Source organism: Silene latifolia, chromosome 11, assembly GCF_048544455.1.
Source record: "Silene latifolia isolate original U9 population chromosome 11, ASM4854445v1, whole genome shotgun sequence".
NCBI classification, from domain to species: Eukaryota; Viridiplantae; Streptophyta; class Magnoliopsida; order Caryophyllales; family Caryophyllaceae; genus Silene; species Silene latifolia.
Window position 1 is genome coordinate 169,344,106 of NC_133536.1, and position 20,146 is coordinate 169,364,251.

Here is a 20,146-nt window from a genome sequence, read left to right on the forward strand (position 1 = left end):
ACGTTTGATGTTGTCAACATCAACTTCCCTTGGCAAAAGACAGAGATGAACAAGATCTTGAGTCCGGGAACTTCTTAATGATGCACATGATTCGATATGAGGGTGTAATGTTTGAAGCCGACTGAACCAAAAAGTGTATAGGCGATACTATCGGCTAGAAATGGCAAAGCAGATTGCTTTTAGCCGACATAAATGAGAACAGAACACCTTTGATCGAAAAAGTAAAAGAATTTTCAGATGGGAAGGATGAAATATGGAAGACATTGAAGCAACAGAGGAAGAACAACGAAAAGGCGAAAGGGAAGCGAAAGAGGAAGTACCAATGGCGAAAGTTCAAACAAAAGAGAATGCGATGTTGTTGTGGAGGAGACAAATAAAGAAGATGTTCAAAAACAAAAAATGAGGATTGTACTAAGAAACGATTATTAACACGAATTGCCAATTCTTCGGCAATCTCCTAGGAAAAGGTAAAAACAATTTACAATTGTATATACAAAAAGATATATAGTAATTAGGACAAAGGTGTCCAGAAATAATAAATGACTGTTGGTATGGATATGCTTTACAGAGGAGCTGATTCCGGAAAAGATGCTGAAGATCGTAGGAACGAGCCCGCAGTAACATACAAACGTGGTAAAATTAAGACCGTTGCAAATCCGAAGAACCGCGGTAGAGGAAGAGGAAGGAATTAGGACTACTATATTTGTTAGAACGAAGTTGTAATTAAAGTAAAGGCTATGTAATGGTAGTACAAAACTGATGCTAATTAAACTAAAAACGAATTTAATGGTAACTTTTTATAATGGTAAAGTATTGATGCTTATTTTGGATGTCATCTAACTGATGCTAAAGTGTGATATTATTTCACGTTTGGTGTGATATTGTGTAATAGTTGCTTTGTGATATTGCTTCTCAATATCACACAGGCTAAAAACAATACCACACTGTTTACTTTTAAATATCACTATGGATATGGATTGTTAAATCTCACGTTGATATTGTTTTTAGAATGTTGTGATATTGTTGTGTACACAGGTTGATATTGCTTCTCAGTATCGCACAGTATGTTAAACAATATCACTTGAATGTATAAACAATATCACAATATGAATATGTTAGTTTAAGTCTTACGTTGATATTGTTTTCACTATGTTGTGATATTGTTGTGTACACAAGTTGATATTGTGTTAGAAAACTGCCATATTATGAACTGCCATATTTTGACAACACACAAAACACAAGATGTGAAAATCTTAAAGCAAAAGGCATATATAGTACTCCTGATGTAGTGAAACTGTTTAGAGTAAGATGTGAAATATATAAATGTAAGGTGTGATATTGTTTCTCAGTATCACAAAATACAAAAACAAGACAACTGAGACAAATAAAATAATCAAATACTATCCGAGTACGAGTACTTTCTATTAAAAATAAACTATAATCTATACTTTAATGAATGTTGTAGGCTATATTAATATACTAGTCATATAGAATGTCGTCTATTTGCTGCTGCTATAATTAATGAACGCCATCAACAAAAACTCCTTCGACCGATCAACCATCATCAGCATCATCCTCATCTGAACTACCCTGAAAACACAAAAAGGTGAAACAGTGATATTATTTTATATAAGGAGTGATATTATTTCAAATGAAGTGTGATATTGTTTCTATCTCAGAACAATTACAAACAATATCACATTCTGTTACCCTCAAGCAGTGATACTGTGTACTACAAAAGTGTGATATTATTTCTAACAGTATGTGGTATTGTTTCTTAAATTACCAGGAAAATATAAAAGAAAGTTAAGACAGATGTGTTGACACATTCTGTTATCCTCAAATAATATCACATTCTGGTATCGTTAAATAGTGATACTGTTTAGCATAAGATGTGATATTATTTTAAATAACATATGGTATTGTTTCGACTCGTGACCATACAAAGATAGATAAAAAGTTTCATACATAGACTGTTCATGGTGAACATACCTTATTGTCGGCATCGTGTACAAAAGCATTAGGACGATTCGTTTATCATGGTGAGCCATTTGTTTGCAATTACGACAAAGCCTTTTAGGCTTCTCCGCTTTATCTATGCATTGTTGCTTTTTGGAGATCATTCTCTTCCCGCTACCCTTGTTCTTTGCCCGACGAGGTGGTAAAATCCTCACCTCGCCTGAGGAACCGCACCCGAGAAGCATCTCCAACTCCCGCTCTTTGGTCATTGACTCTGATTGCGGATTGAGTTTCACCCTGAATTGTTTAAGGGTGTCAATAAGATCAGTGATCTCCTTCGTAGACACATTCTTGAGCACACTGATGGTCGCGTAGAACTCTGACCATAACTTGCACATTTCCATCTTTCTTAAATCAGTGGCATCAAAATCCTCGATTAACTCACCATGTGGACCATAAAGAGGGATCTTATGTGCATTCTTGGTCCACCACATAAGAATGTATTTATCGGGCAAAGTGTGGACTTGTTTTCCGAGTAAACCCGGATAATGTGTCTAGAAATAATACCCTTCCCGTTGAACAACTTGCAAGAACATTCAAATTCATTCGTTAGAGAATTGTAGACGACTTGGTAGGTCTTCCGTGTTCGGCATCAGCAATACCAATTAATTCTACACCATTTGCAGGTGGTGTGAAGCCACCAACACTAAGGGAACAAATAGAAGCAGAAGCTTCTACTTGAAAATCTGAGAAAGCAGCTTTTGTATAAACCTTGGAAGCATGAGCTTCCAACTTAAGAGAAGTCGCTAATTGTGGAAGAGTACAATCATCGTCTCTATCAAGTTGTTTTTGAGTATGGCGCAGACATCAATGGCACTTTGAAACCGCATCAAGAATTCAACAAGTGTACCATGTGCATTTTCAAAACGCTTGAAAAAATTATTCGACTCTCGAACGTTGAGTTGTTCGTAATAGACAACCCATAGGAACATCACGAAAATAAGTTGGGATCCATTTCCTCCTTTTTCTAAACATGGTTGACAACCAGGAATTACCATCAAGATTATGCTCATTGACCAACTGACACCACTTTTCTTCAAATTCAAGAGGTTCTAACTCAAAGATCCCAAACAATAGCATTCAAACGGGTGACAAAATCGGTCTCTCTTGAAATTGCAGCCCAACCTTATCGAACCTTTGCATGATATGCCACATGCAATATCTGCGCTTAGCATGTTTGAAGACAAAGACGCAAACCCAGCTTTATTCCAAAGACACCGATCGCTTATTATACGGTGTGGCTCTCTCGTCCCCCCATAGCATCAAGGAACTTTTGAAAGACCCATGTGAAAGAATCTTCATCCTCATGAAATAGCAACGTTGAAGCAAAAGTAATTGACCTTTTGTGGTGGTCTACGCCAGTAAAAGGAGTGAAAAGCATACAATACTTATTCGTCTCGTAAGTTGGATCGTAAGTGATGTAATCACCAAACAAAGCATAGTTTCTACGAGACTCTGCATCACACCAAAATGCACGAACCAAGCATTTACCAAAATCCACCTCATAAGCAAAGTAAAAACCTTCAGTGGTATCACGTTTATCCTCAAAATAGTTAACAAACAGTTGAGCATCCCGGTCTCCTATGAAACATTTGATATCCCTTCCAAAATTCTTAAAATCAACAAGTTGAGCTCCAACATTCTCATAGCCATCTACATATTCCTTGACATTTCTAAATGCCCTTGTTGGCCCTTGATTAACCCTTGAATGATCAATAATTGTCTTTTTATGGTAAAGATGGAGGTGCCTGTGTTTTTTTTTAAAACTGCGATTTCTAAGTGAACAAAGACGGTGATTATGCCACTCACAAAACTGAAAAACAACATAACCATCCCCATTATAGCGAAACTCAATCATAGCAAAAGATGCAAATCCTAGTTAATTTAGTGTTCCTGATATCAAAAGGCCTGGGAGTTGCCTGCTCCTTTCCACTATCTAAAACAATAGCCTTCCTCTTACGATCTCTAAAACCTTCACGGTTGCAAACTACAAATTTATACTTCACATCACCGTAAAACAGACCTTTTTTAGAAGACTTCCTAGGTTCAAAACCACATGCTTCTGCATACACATCATAAAAACTAATAGCTTCTTCCAACGTCCCAAACAACTGGCCAATATAAGGTTTAAATTCAGGTGCAACATTCCTTGTCCACAATTCACTACCACCAAGTGTGGAGTCCAAAAGTAGTTGATGCACACGAGAAGGAATAGAATGTTGTTCAACATGTGGAGTAGAACTAGATGCATCGGTGGTTCAATCGAAGAGTAGAAGTAAGTGAAGACTCAACAATATCATTACTATCTTTAGAGGTAATGACAGAGACATGAAGATCATTACGGAAGAAGAGGTTACATTACTTGTAGGATCCGCAAGAAAAGTGAAAGGTAAGATAACAAGAAAAAGTGTAAAAGATATGGACGAAAACAAAATCACACAAGTGGCTGAACAATATCACATATCTAGGAAAACAATATCACGTTGTCTGGGAAAATATCACATATGAAGATGGAAAACGATATCACAAAGAATGTTGCAGAACAATATCACACAAAGCCTGGACAATATCACATATTCAGAAAAACAATATCACGTACTCTAGAACAAATATCACACATGAAGTTGAAAAACAATATCACAAACGTGAATATACAATGGTACATATCAACATAAACAATATCACCAGGTGTAGAAAACAATATCACATATTGAGAAAAATAAGAACGTCAATGAACAAAAAAATATGTACCAAAAGTATGACGAACATGTGATTGAAAGCTGAAAGTACAAAATAAAGAGAGAATACGCAGATATTTCAGAATACGCTGAAAGTAAAAAATTAAGAAGAATAACATACCAGACATCACAATGAAGATTGAAGACGCAGAGATTTGAGCACGAAAACCTGGAAATCAAACAAAAACGAGCCGAATTTTAAAGAAGCACAAAATTAAATTGAAAATAACAAATAAATAAGAACAAACAGACTAAGATAAGAACGAAGGCGAAACATAAGGACGAAAAACGGCAATTACGTACCTGAACAAAGGAAATAATTGAAATAATATGATAATTGTGAAGAATGAGCGAAGAAAAACCTGGAAATAAAACAAAAACGTCATCGAATTTGAGGAAACACAAAATTAAATTGAAAATAACAAACAAAAGCAAGATGAAATTCAAATTATAAAAAGGAAAGAAGAACAAACAGAGTAATGGTAGGACGAATTCAAATTTAGGGATCTAAAAACGCCAATTACGTGCACCGAACAAACGAACTAATTGGAATAATATGATAATTGTGAAGAATGACGACGAAAAACGGAGATGACGCTTAAATTCTAGGGTTTTCGAGCTCAACAATGGAGGAAGAAGCTACAGTAGAGAGAGAAATTGAAGGAAGAAGCAGCTACAGTAGAGAGAGAATTTGAAAGGAGGAAATAACGGTATTGATGTAAAACATAGTTTATATAGGCAGCTGTTAAATTACAAATTTGCCCTTCCTTGTTTCCACACTAAATACCTATCATAGTATTAATCCTCAATCCTCAAATATATAACTAATACTCACATGATCTCATTCCTATATATATATATATATATATATATATATATATAGAAATTGCATCAAGTGAGTCTAGGTATCTTAGGTGAGTCTAGCATTTTAATCTCATCCATTAGATCTACTCCTAATGAATGGCTGAGATTAATTCTAGCTCACCTATATAAACCCCAAATCATCATTTTCTACCGTCATAATTAAAGATTACTTTCTCTCTCTATAAGCACATCTCTCTAAATCTCATTATTCCTCTCAGAAATTAATTCATCTCCTTCACAATTCCAAAAAATTAATCTCAACCATTAACGCTGCAACTTTAAAGATTTTTACATTCACACGTGTTTCACAGTTCATCCACGATTTTTGCAATTTACGATTCAATAATTCAGAGTAGATTAGTTAAACTCTGATTTCGCATCCTTCGATCGCGCATCTTCAATCGATCGATTTTCAGGTTAGTTATATTTGCTTTCGAAATTCTAATTCAATTACAACAAATCGATTTATTATTGAATTTCAATTTTTTTAATTGATGTTCAAGCAATTCGTGATTCTATTAGTTTAATCAATTCAAGCAATTTATGATTCAAGCAATCCAAGATTGAATCGGTTCAATAATTTAAACAATTTAATCAATTTCCGATTTCATATCCTTTAATTAAAATCGCATATTTAGATCGCATACCTTCACCTGATTTTTAGGTTTTTTTTCTAGATCTACACCTTTGTAGTTGCTTTTAAATTTTTATTCAATTACAACAACTCGATTTGGTTATTGAATTTTAAATTTTCGTAATTGATGTTCAACTTCTAAGTTTTGTGATTTTATATAACTTCTGCTAGTTCTGATTGTCCTGATTTTTTTTCGTTAAATTTGAAACCTCTAGAATGTGTTTACAATACGCACATTCTTTATGTTATTGAATTTGAATCATGCTACTGATTGTTCGCGTTTTGTTTGATGTGTCATTTTTTTAAACTAGTTTTAGCGCTATTTACATGTTCATCAAGTTCGTTGCGGATTTCATTGCGGACTGTAATATTATTACTGTAACATTATTACTTCATGGAATATTCAGGTTTGACAAATCATATTCCTTCTTGTCAAGGCATGAATAGAAGGTATAACTTAATAGCGTAAAAATATGATTGCGGTAAATGTGAGGATTCAATTAGTTTTCTAAAATAATCAACGACACCTGTTACTGTAATAGCGTTACAGTAACATTAAAACTGCATGACAGAATTGAACTTAAAATATTCTTACAACATTGTATATTTGATGTTATGTGATTTTTTTCAAATAAATATGGTTTAACATTGTCACAAACTCACAATGATGTTACTTTGTAATGATGTTATCTTTGTAATATTGTTCTTGAAAATTATCATTAATAATGGACCACTGAATTTCGCATATGGTTTATCTAGTAATTGTCGAATGTTTTGTTTTTGTTGTCAGCAGAATTGAAGAAAGAAGAAGGTTTGAGAAATCAACCAACATAAAAAAAAAGGCGCACATGGATACAATATATACAAAAAAAAAAGCAAGACGTTGAATAATCAATCACGGAGATAGGCATGAAGAAAGCAATGTTATTGAAGTGGGAATGCTAGTGGACACTTTTACCATTGTTGTGTTGTTTGTTGTATGGTTAACACCACTTTATTGTTTTAATTTATTAGATAACTTTGTACTTTCCTCCTAATTCCAATACAACCAATCCTTATTCTACCACGTTGACACGCCTGTCGTTGACCTGTCAAAAATAAAACCTAACGGTCTCAACTAAATATGTAGTAGAGGCAGTCGAGTATCGAATCCTCAGGGAGGTAATGCAACTACAGCTGTCTATCTCTAATCCTATGGTAACAATGGGGTTGATTGAATTTTTGATTCTAAACTACGGAGTAAAAGGAAGAGAAATAAGGCAGAGAGCAGTAAACAAGAAAATGATTTAGAACTATCAATAAGAGAGGGACATGCCGGGAACTCGGTTCACTACGGTAGTTTAACAACTTAGCAGTAAATGACTCAGACGAACTAACGCGAGACGGATATTAGAAGGTCCTTTCGGTCCACTTCCCACCCTAAAATACCACTAACTTAACTTTCGTCCTCATTAGGGCAGTCTACTGTTTATAGCAGGCCTATTTAATCCAATCTTTCGATCCAGGACTAATTGTAGCCAGATTAATGGGTGACATAGAAGCGTGCACTCAACTAGGTCGGGGATTACAGTTATATTGCTATAGTGACAGAGTCTCTTATATCAATTCGTCTAATTCATTCGCTACGTCGTCATTATTCTACCGCAGATCCCCTAATCCCAACATGAAGGGGAATTAGCTACTCATATTCATAATTGATCTAACAGCACATAAAATCCCAGCAGAAGACATAACGAAATAATAATTATAAAGCGCAATAACAGAAATTAGGGCAAGAAATAATGATAACGTAAACAAGAATTAAGAACAACAAAAGGTAGATTATTATTAAGAGAAGGAGGAGATTACAATCTGAGCAATCCGGCGTAAAGAACGACGAAATCCGAGTGCAATAATCCCAAAGTGAAAGCAACGTAAAAGTAACAGTAGCTTTTCTAATATCCAAAAATGATAGTCAAAGAGATAGTCTCAGAGTAGAAAGTGATAAAAAGATCGATCCCCTAATTAACCTAGTAATCCTTCGTTAAATAGGAAAAGTCTAAGTGTTTATGCGGAAATACTAAAACACGGACTGATTAAGCCCACGAAATCAAAAGTCTCTCGATCGAGTAGATTAGACTACTCGATCGACCATCAGCTCAGGGGAAACTCCTCGATCGACCTTCAGGGAACTCGATCGAGGACTGGTCATGTGTGGATCACTCGATCGAGTAAGCAGTAGCTCGATCGAGTCTTGGGAAGCTTAGGAATCACTCGATAGACCACCAAACAGCTCGATAGACCAACTGGGTCTTCAATTCAGCTCACGTCTTCACCAAAATGCCTCGTAATGCGTGCAACGACTCTTCAAGTACAGCATCTCACTCTGGGATAATCCCGTCTCCTCTAAATGCATGCAAAAAGGACGAAATAGAGCATGGTTTCGCTACTTCCGCGATTATTCCTACAAAAAGGACAAAATACACCAAAGTAGCCAATTCGGGGCAAAATACTATAAAAACAGTATATAAATGCATGGAAATACGTGCTGAAATAGGCCAAAAAGACCGTACATTAGGCACGTATCAAATCTCCCCAAACCAAACCTTTACTCGCCCTCGAGTAAACTCAAAACTAAACTAATGGAACGGAAATGATAACTCAGAGCTAGCCTAACTTGTCCACTTGAACCACTTTAATGCAACAGAAATTAACAGTTAAAGCTAGATAGTCAATACGCAAACGAATTAAAAGCTGTTCAGAAATAAAGCTGACCTATCGACCTTGCAAGACCAACAAAACCGGACTCTCACGTGGTCACTCTTCTCTCATGAAGCAAAGGGCGAATGTTATATGTAAAAGAGAGAAGAAAAACAGTCACTCACCTAACTGCGACCTACATAGCATGCATGCAACAAAAATGAAAGACAATTCAAGTACTAATGCACACACTCCAACCAATAATGTCCGTCACAAATAGGGTTGCAAATAATATGGGAATAGTGAGGTTCAGGTGAGAAAAGGCTAAACAAGTTATGGAAATGTGGAGGTAAAAGCGTCAAGCTAGTTCCTAACAGGACCATAATAAACCATCCGGATCTCAACTGTCTGAAAGACTAAACACAGGTGCCCTTCACTTGGCACAAAGCTCACTAGACTGGAAACACAATCTCCTCAAAAAATGTAAAATAAGAGTGGAGGAGCTAGACGGCCACAAAGTTCCCTTTTTTAAACACCGTCTGAGACAACTAACTGAATCAACCAACCCTCTTGTCGATTGTACGTCTTCAAACATCTTCTCAACTCTGACAAGAGGGTCAAACTTTTTTCACAATCTGTCTCTTTTTCTTTCTTTTTCGTGAATCACATCTTTTTTTTTTTTTTTCTTTCTTTTTTACTTCACGTTTTTTCTCTTTTTTTCAATACTTTTTTTTTTCTTTTCCACTTCCTCCTTCCTCAATCCAAACACCAACTCCAAACGAGAATTACGGACCAAACTGCAACTGAAAACATACCACAAAAGGACAAACTAACTAGCTTGACTAGGCAGGCTTAGTTTGGAATGTAGCTAATGGGTCAAAAAGGCAAGTTTTGGTCAATGTGGAGCTAAATGGGTGAAAGATATAAAGAAAGGGAAATTGCAAGACCCTCCCTGCATGTGACACCAACCACAAACCCGAATATGTGCATTTGACAAGAAATTGAATGTCATAAATGTGCAAATGAGACGAACATGCTATGCAAGGAGTACTACTCAAAATTCCTAATGAACTGGTCATGAATGTCACCAAGATTATGGGCTCTAAAAACTCAAATTTTTAAGTAGTTTGCCGCTTTATCGTGTCAAGTCTAAACAATCGGCTATTATTTGAACAGAAATTCGTAGGATATGCGAATTGACAAAGCTAAAAACCATCAATAATGTGCAAGGCTCAAGTGAATTGACAAGTTAAGTGCAATATCATCACGGGAATCTACCGTTCCGACTCAACCTAAATGCAAAAATAAACGTGAAAATTTTTTGAATTTTTAACAATTTTCTAATTTTTTTTGGATTTTTTTGATTTTTAATGAAAATAAACAACAAATGCAAACTGAAAAATTAAACGTGAATGCAAAACGAATGCAGATGCAGACTCAAAAGGATGCAATACCCTCCCCAAACCAAAACGGACAACGCCCTCGTTGTCCTCCAAAGATACACCAAAAAAAATGGGGATGGGGGTATACAACCAATAAAAAGAAAAATAAAGGAGACGAAAAATAAAAAGAGTGAGAGAACATACAAAACACGAACTTCCCCAAACCAGCCGAAAACCGGGAAGTGAGTAGACCAAGAGCTACTCGTCGTCGCACCGCCGTCTCTCGTGCACTCGACTCAACAAAACCGTCTCCCCAAACCAAAGAAGAAACAAGGGGGAGACTCGGTCATCTCCATCCCGATCATCCGGACCAGTGCACGAACGGAGGGTCACTCGCCTCCTCTCTCGGCGACTCTCGCGGCCGCCGCTCCGCCCGTAACCGCACCTCTCGTTCTACCGCTGTCTCCTCCTTCTCCTCATCTGAGTCAGAGGAGAGTGGAGGGTACCCGTCCGCTGGGTATCGGTAGAAGGAAGGATGCGGCCACCCCTCTGGAATCGGTCGCCGGGCCCGGATGTGGAACTCGTAGAGAGGGAATACGGCTAAAGCCATATCCCGTCTCATCTCAGTAAGGTACCTGCACAACTCCGGAGGCAAGGCATCACGACGCCCTTGGTCTGTGACCGCGGGCGCCTCTAAGGCGGGGGGGCAAACAAAATTGGCCGGAAAAACCGAACCAGAAGGAGGGTCAAGTGGAGGTGGAGTGGGTGTAGGCTGAGGGGTGGGTGTCGGTCCAGCCTGGGCCTGAGTCTGAGCCTGGGAGCTAGAAGATGCTCCGGCCTCTAGCTTCCTCTTCTTAGTGGAAGAAGAGGGAGGGGTGAAGGTAAGGTGGTAGGTAGGTGGAGGTGGTCTCGCCCCCTCAACAGCAGAGGAGAGCGGTAAAAGTGGGGGAAGGGTAGAGCACGGCAAGGTAACAGACGTGGAACCACAGATCTTCCACGTCCTCGCGCTCCCCTTCGCCCTGGGAAACCAGGTCAAGGTAGCCATGGCATCCAGGTCAAGATAATCCACCCCATCAGGTGCAGTGAGTGAAGAGTCAGTAGGGTAAAGGTGGCGGGCGATCCTAGTCACCAGCCCGCCGCAGACCACTGCGGTCTTAACCCGAGTCCCAATACCGTTCCAATGCTGAGCTACCAGAAAAGCGATGTTCAGAACAAACGGGGTACCGTAGTCAATGTTGAGGTACCCCGCGAGAATGGCAAGCTCAGTGTTGGTAACGTTATTGGGCTCGGGGCGCCCAAAAATGGTCTCTGCTAGCAGACGCAAGTAGTAACGGGGCGCAGGTAAGTGAACATGAGCTCCCTTCCGTGCCTGGAAGGGAGTGTGAGAGAGAGCAGCCCAGAGTAGCTGAAGGGGCTCTCGAGGTGGGGCAGTGGGACCACCACTAACTAGTCCCAAAACCTGCCCAAACTTGGCCAAGGTCCAGTGATGTGACTCATTGCGGAGTCGGAAGTGAATGCAGGCACTGGAGTGGTCAGCCTGGTAGGTGTCGGTGTCGAAAGAATAGGAGCTAAAGAACTCGTAAGTAAGGGTACGAATAGTAGCCTCCTGCATGTAAATCAGACCCGACATACCCGTCCCGTTCAATAAACTACAGACCTCCTCATAGATGCCTAAGGTCTCTAGGTCAGTCCGCGCAAGGAAACGGGTGGAGGAGAGGGGGCAACGAAGTAAAGAAACTAACCGTGTCCGGTGAGCCTCTGAAGTGAAACGTACCGAAGGCATCTTCGGTAGAGGTGCGAGTGCGCCCTCCCTCGTAGAAACAGCCTCAGAAGGGCTGGAAGTAACGGCTAACTGGCTAGCCTGTGACTGGCTAGCCCGCGGGTGTGGCCTCGGTGGCGATACCAGTCATTGAAACGGGTGTCCGTCCACATCCCAAGAGAGAGAAAGGCCTGGTGGGAGTGAGGGTGATGGCCTCGTGAAGCTCGAACCGGCTCCCGGCTACTGCTAGCCGCGGAGTAAACTGTCCCTGCAGCTGAGACAAGTAGAACAGGTGCTGCAGTGGTGACCAAGGTAGAGCTAGTGGCAGCAGCAGGGGCCACTTGCTCGCTCGCAGAAGAGCTGGAGGACGTACTAGTAAAAGAAGGAGAGCTCGCGTCCATCCTGCAAAGTGTCAAAAGGGCATGAATAAGAGAGTATGCTGCTAACCGTGGTTAAAACGACCCGCTAACCAACATGTGACAGCAAATGAAAGGCCCTATTAGTCGGGAAAACCGACTTCCAGCTTACAAAACCAAGCAATTCCTCAAAAATTTTCGAAAAACAGCATGTGAGTGGTGAATAAATGATGAAGTAGTGACTGCCAAGGGGCTAAAACAGCATGAAAAACCTAAAATGGGGCATGTAGCACTCTGGCAGTCGAATATAAACACTCACAGCGCGAGATTTCCCAATAATTTACATCAAGTAATGGCAATAGGGGACGGGAAACAGATAACAGCAGCAAAAGGCAATCAAGAACTGCAGTTATGCAAGCAAAGCAATAGAAAAACCGTCGGACAGTCGATGAAGTCGACTTACAGGAGCCCTAGTCGCGGAAATCGCGCAAAAATCGAAATTAACATGCAAAAACAGTGAGGAATTGCGCAAATATCATCATCAAACTAAATAAGGGCAATTAAACACAATTTAATCGAATAAATTCGATTATACCTGGAATTTTCGAACCCCTAATGCAAAATCATCTCAAAAAATTCGAAATAACTGAAGATAAAATGCAAAGAGGTTGAATGCACACTTACTTGAGGATGATTGACCTACAATGTAGCAATTAAACTCCAAAAACGAGCAAGCAAGGCGGATTTTTAATCAAAAACCCGCGAACCCTAATCCCTTTAAAAACCGCAAAAACGAGCAAGAAAGAGGGGGAAAATAAGGGGTTATGGAAGAATAATTGACTAACAAGAGAATGTAGGTGGTAGATTTGATGATTTTGGGCAAGAAATGGGGATTTGGGGGAAATCAATCGCAATTAGGGGAGGAAGTTAGACGGAAATTAGGGGTTGAAACAATTTAGAAATGAAAACTGAAATAAAAAGGAGTTAAGTATAGAAAGACTCCCGTCCACTGTTCATTTCACTCGATCGAGTGATTTAAAGTCACTCGATCGAGGTCTTTGCTATTCCCCTTGATCGATCGAGTAAGGGAGCCTCTCGATCGACCTGCTTCCTTTTGGTCTTCCTCGATCGAGTAACAAGCAACTCGATCGAACCATCTTTCACTCGATCGAGTACATAAGTACTCGATCAAGGACTTCCTCGTGTATATTTCCTTGAATTTCTACCGTTTCTTCCTCGGAATGCGTGCATTTCCCCAAACCTGCGTAAAACAAATCCCAAAATACCAAATATGCAGAAAAACAGTCTATAGTCTTAGTCTTACGCTAAAAAAAATTGTCTAATCTAATTGTCCTAATTAAAACGTGATAAAAGGAATTCAAAAATAATTCAACGAATATCTATTACAATTTGTTACACGGGGCATTTCCCCGTTTAATTCCCATCACCGTCGAGTCCCTTCGTGGGCTTCGATCGAGGACGCCACTTCAAATGACACCGACCGTCCTCTCTGGACTTCCATGAACTTGAATTTCTGAGAGGAGGAGGAACATAATTCCAATCTATGTAGGTCCGAACTGCCTTCGTTCTCGCCCCTCTGTCATCTTCCTTGGCATCCTTCGCTCCAGGTTGATTGATAATGGTCTTACCACGTCCTTTGACACTCCTTTCTTGCCTTCATCCTGCACTGCAGGTAAGGGAAACAGACGGATCTTCCTCCTTTTTGCTCTCGGATGAGGCGGAGGGTTAGCAACAATAGCAATATTCTCAAAATTGGAGTGTCAATAATGGGGTCAACGAAGAGAGGGCATTGCAAGGCCGAGCCTCGCATGGGAGCCCTCCGAACTTGGACCGATGGAAAGTCGCTCCTCATCCCCTACCCGGAAGGTCAAAGTCTTCCCCGACATCTATCACCGCACGGGCAAAGGGGACAAAAATGGTCTCCCTAAAATGATAGGGGTATGCACATCTTCGGGGATATCTAGGACGACAAAGTCAACGGGAATAGAGAACTTCCCGATCCTAACAGGTACGTCTTCCGCTACACCTAGTGGCCGTGATAGACTACGGTCGGCCATCTGGACAGTCATATTGGTGCAACTTAGCTTTGTCACACCAAGTCTCTTAGCTAGAGACAAAGGTAGTACACTTACGCTAGCGCCTAAATCGCATAGCGCATTATCAATCAACTGCATTCCTATGTGACAAGGGATCGAAAAGCTACCCGGGTCTGATTGCTTAAGAGGTAGCTTATTTTGAGACAGGGCTGACCCCATCTCAGTCAAAGCGACAGTCTCATTATCATTAACGGTCCTCTTACGTGCTAAAATATCTTTCATAAATCGTAAATAAGAGGGTACCTTCATAAGCAATTCAGTGAACGGTACAGAAACTTCCAAACTCTTCAACAGTTCAACAAATTTGCTAAATTGTTGATTAATCCTGGTATTCTGCAGCCGCCTCGGGAAGGGAACAGTAATTGGAATCTCAAGTCCCTTATTTCTCGCCTCCAAAGTGTCTTCCGGCGCAAGTTCGGTGTCCTTTGGGCGCTTCTTACCTCTCGAACGAGGCCTTTCTGGTAATTCATCGCTTAAACGAGCACTAGCAGGCTCTCGAATAAGCTTCCCGTCAGTAATATCACTCGATCGAGCAATGTGTCCACTCGATCGAGTTGCTTTTTCAGCAACCTCAGTCGATCGAGCAACAGTACCACTCGATCGACCATCCTCAGCTTCCAGTGCACTCGATCGAGCAGAGTGACTACTCGATCGACCAAGATCTTCACCATTTTCACTCGATCGACCTGGTTCAGCACCAGACTTCAGTCGATCGAGCAACTGCTTCGTCGTGAGTCCCTTTTTCTTTCCAGAACACTGTTCATCGACAGTTACAGCAGCTTCCAGGTCTGATTTCGTCAATTCTGGTCCTTCATAAGAAAGACCGCTTCTTAACTCTATCAAATGTACCGTCTCATTCGGGTTCTTGTCATTTTGAGTCGGTAAATGACCGGGCTTCCTTGAAGATTGATTTTCGGCCAACTGCGCAACTTGGGTCTCAAGTGCCTTGAATGCCGTGTCCTTCTGCTGTAACTGCTTTGCAATGGACTGCATCATGGTCTTTAACTCTCCCATCTCACTCACCCCACTAGATGACGAAGCACCTTGGTTAGGAGGGTTGAAAGACGGAGGCTTCTGATAGCCTTGTTGCTTCCGGTGTGGCGGAATGTAAAGGTCGCTGCTGCTGATTTGGAGGAGCGGTGGGGTTAAGTATGTTGTTCGATTACTCCACCTCGAGTTGGGGTGGATGTTTGACTCGTATTGAGCGTTGTTTTGCCTGTAATGTTGGAAGGCGGCACATTGCTCATAAGGACTAGGACAGAAATCTGAGACATGTCCTTCTACCCCACACCTCGTACAGACGAAAGGACCGTCTGTCATAGCATTAACCTGGTACATCCCTGGCTTGAAAGTTCCCCCTAGCTCATACTTATCGAACCTAGCAGTAAGGGCTTCTAATGCAGCCACTGAAGAGGATTCAGCGGCTCTCCTTTGGTTTCCCCTCGAATTCCCGTATTCGGCCCTGTGAGTGGCCAAATCGTCAATGATCTTCCATCCTTTCGTCGGCCCCAAGTTGTCAGAAAATCGACCGTTGGCTGCCGCATCTAGTATAGCTCTCTGATCATCATATAAACCATTGTAAAAATGGTTACATAGACTCCATTTCTCGAAACCGTGGTGCGGTATGGTCCGCACCAATTTCTTAAAACGAAGCCATGCCTCATGGAAATTCTCGTCGGGCCCTTGTTTGAAGCTAGTTATCTGGGCTCTGATGGCTATGGTTCTCGAAGCAGAGAAATACTTTTTGTAGAACGCCAATGCTAGCGAATTCCAATCCGTTATGGCGTGAGCAGCTCGGTCCAAGTCCCTGTACCACTCCCTTGCAGCATCGCGGAGTGAGAAAATGAACATAGTCTCTTTGATCTGATCAGCTGTCACACCAGCGGGAGGAGGTATGGAGCAGCAGTAATCAATGAAGGTCTCCATGTGCTGAGCTGCATCTTCTTTCGCAGCTCCCCCGAACTGGTTTTTCTCCACCATGCTGATGTAAGAGGGCTTTGGTTCGAACTTTCTGGCATCTCCCGGCAGTTCGAACCCTTTATAAAGATTGTCAGCTGTGGGCTCGGAGTGACTAGCAATGGTTGCTTCCTCGGCCATTTCTGGAAATTCTGGGAAAGTGATAGACTCAAGTGAATAGTCGGAAACTGGAGAGGACGGCGGGTTATTTTCGAAAAGCTCGTTCTCGTAAAAACTGCCGCGAGAACTAGGCTCTTCCTCTTCCTGTTGCTCTCGAAATAGTCTCCTTTTTGCGCGACAGGATCTCTCAATCTCGGGATCAAAAGGTAGCAGTGGACCACCTTGCGACCTGCGCATAAGATGAAACTACAAGCAAGATATGAGAATAGTTTAAGGAACGATGTTCCTTAAACTAAAAAAGAAGAATTAAAAATAAAAACAGCTAGTAATTGGAACAATTGCCTCCCGAATCAACGCCAAAATTTGACACGCCTGTCGTTGACCTGTCAAAAATAAAACCTAACGGTCTCAACTAAATATGTAGTAGAGGCAGTCGAGTATCGAATCCTCAGGGAGGTAATGCAACTACAGCTGTCTATCTCTAATCCTATGGTAACAATGGGGTTGATTGAATTTTTGATTCTAAACTACGGAGTAAAAGGAAGAGAAATAAGGCAGAGAGCAGTAAACAAGAAAATGATTTAGAACTATCAATAAGAGAGGGACATGCCGAACTCGGTTCACTACGGTAGTTTAACAACTTAGCAAAGAAATGACTCGGATTTAACTAACGCGAGACGGATATTAGAAGGTCCTTTCGGTCCACTTCCCACCCTAAAATACCACTAACTTAACTTTCGTCCTCATTAGGGCGCTTCATCGTTTATAGCAGCCTATTTAATCCAATCTTTCGATCCAGGACTAATTGTAGCCGATTAATGGGTGACATAGAAGCGTGCACTCAACTAGGTCGGGATTACGCTTATATTGCTATAGTGACAGAGTCTCTTATATCAATTGCCTAATTCATTCGCTACGTCGTCATTATTCTACCGCAGATCCCCTAATCCCAACATGAAGGGGAATTAGCTACTCATATTCATAATTGATCTAACAAAGACATAAAATCCCAATAAGAAGACATAACGAAATAATAATTATAAAGCGCAATAATGAAATTAGGGCAAGAAATAATGATAACGTAAACAAGAATTAAGAACAACAAAAGGTAGATTATTATTAAGAGAAGGAGGAGATTACAATCTGAGCAATCCGGCGTAAAGAACGACGAAATCCGAGTGCAATAATCCCAAAGTGAAAGCAACGTAAAAGTAACAGTAGCTTTTCTAATATCCAAAAATGATAGTCAAAGAGATAGTCTCAGAGTAGAAAGTGATAAAAAGATCGATCCCCTAATTAACCTAGTAATCCTTCGTTAAATAGGAAAAGTCTAAGTGTTTATGCGGAAATACTAAAACACGGACTGATTAAGCCCACGAAATCAAAAGTCTCTCGATCGAGTAGATTAGACTACTCGATCGACCATCACTTCAGGGAAACTCCTCGATCGACCTTCGGGAACTCGATCGAGGACTCGGTCATGTGTGGATCACTCGATCGAGTAAGCGATGGCTCGATCGAGTCTTGGGAAGCTTAGGAATCACTCGATAGACCACCAAACAGCTCGATAGACCAACTGGGTCTTCAATTCAGCTCACGTCTTCACCAAAATGCCTCGTAATGCGTGCAACGACTCTTCAAGTACAACATCTCACTCTGGGATAATCCCGTCTCCTCTAAATGCATGCAAAAAGGACGAAATAGAGCATGGTTTCGCTACTTCCGCGATTATTCCTACAAAAAGGACAAAATACACCAAAGTAGCCAATTCGGGGCAAAATACTATAAAAACAGTATATAAATGCATGGAAATACGTGCTGAAATAGGCCAAAAAGACCGTACATTAGGCACGTATCACACGTCACAGCAATAGTGCTACAGTAACATCAGTCATTAATCAAAGTTACACAGTGTTACTGTAACATCTTCGTTATATTTAATTCATCAATGGTATATCAATATTATCAGAATAATGTTATCAGAAAACATTAATTTATTAAACTAACATGACAACAATGTTACAATAATTATTATTTAGTTCATGTATTATATAAAACGGTGTATAATGTAGTTCTGAAGTGTAATGATAAAGATTTTTTTGCATTTTTAAAGTGACGGTGTTACTGTAACATCATTTACGCAACAAAGTAACAATGATATAGTAATTGTGTTACTGTAACATCATTACATTTACGCAACAAAATAACACTGATACAGTAATTGTGTTACTGTAATATCATTCATTTATCAAAGTAACACATATACTATGTTAAACGATCAAACTTTAATTATTACAATAATAAAAAGCAAGTGAATACTTGATTCGTCCCCGATATGCTAAAATGTATGTGAAAAGCCTACAACAAGTATATATCATAATCATACATAATAAAAGTCTCTACTAGTATTTCAACTTCAATAACGTTGTTTTCTTCACGCCTATCTTCATGACTGATTTGTGAGTGTGGTACTTTTTTTTATATACCATCTTTCTCGGTGACTTTTTTTTTTCTCAGAACTTGATTTCTCAAACTTCTTCTTCAAATTTCCTGACATTCAAAACAAAGCATTGGATCATTAATAATAAAAAAATATGCAAAAGCTTATGGCCCTCTATTAGTGATCAACAATAATGTTATACCATCAAATTTAATTGAGTTAAATCTCACAACATCAAAGATACAATGTTTTAACACTATTTCAAGTTCGATTCAATAATGATTGACCATTCCTCAATATCCATTATATTATGTAATGCAAGAATAATATTACAAAGAATATTATTAGAGTAACAATACCACAATAACAATGTTACAGTAACAGTATTACAGTAACATGTGCCGAGAATTTTACAAAACATAATTTAATCGTCACTGCTTAGCCCCAATTTTCATGAAAATTATCCAGATATGAATCTCACAATGTCATAACCCTAAATTTTTGTCAAATACTATTTATACTTAGAATTGACAATTAACAGTAAAAATGATATTATAACACGATTTAACAACTCATAAAATCGTAATCATTACATAATTTAATCGTAAATTAACCAAAAAAAACAAATTAAAACTATGAGTTTCTAACAATTTCATACCAATATTTCAGATTCAATTCAATAACAACTGATATTCCTCAATAATAACAACTGATATTCCTCAATAATAACTACAAATTAAAATTATTGCTCAATTTCACCATCTCATAACCCTAACTTTTCGCACAAACACTATGAATACATACAATCGACAATAATAATATGAACAATCGACGATAACAATAAGAACACATAAAATATCAGATCGAATATATAGAAAATAAGAATTAAAATAGCGGAAAGAACGTTGATTCTTACCTCTTCATTTGTGTGTAAGAAACGCGATTCTTGATAAGAAGCATATTTGATTAATTTTTGCAGATTTTCGATTGATTTACTTCTTCAAGATAAAAAGCATGTTTGATTTTGAGAGATTTTGATTATATTCTTACATCTTCAATCGATTTTCGATTGATATTTGCAA

The 20,146-nt window shown here is 39.5% G+C and overlaps 1 protein-coding gene across 1 annotated transcript; it reads right to left on the reverse strand.

Moving 5' to 3' along the window:
- Positions 1-1,499: 1,499 nt before the first annotated feature.
- Positions 1,500-2,453, reverse strand: LOC141614341 (uncharacterized). Its single transcript, XM_074433094.1, has 2 exons — positions 1,993-2,453; positions 1,500-1,590 (listed from the first exon to the last, which is right to left on the reverse strand). The coding sequence occupies exons 1-2, from the start codon at positions 2,451-2,453 to the stop codon at positions 1,500-1,502; spliced, it is 552 nt and encodes a 183-aa protein (XP_074289195.1).
- Between the last annotated feature and the right edge of the window lie 17,693 nt (positions 2,454-20,146).

Coding starts and splice junctions, on each gene's coding strand:
- LOC141614341 (XM_074433094.1), bottom strand. CDS start 2,453: ATGTGGTGGACCAAGAATGCACATAAGATCCCTCTTTATGGTCCACAT. Junction 1,591..1,992: donor TACACGATGCCGACAATAAG/GTATGTTCACCA, acceptor TTGTGTTTTCAG/GGTAGTTCAGATGAGGATGA.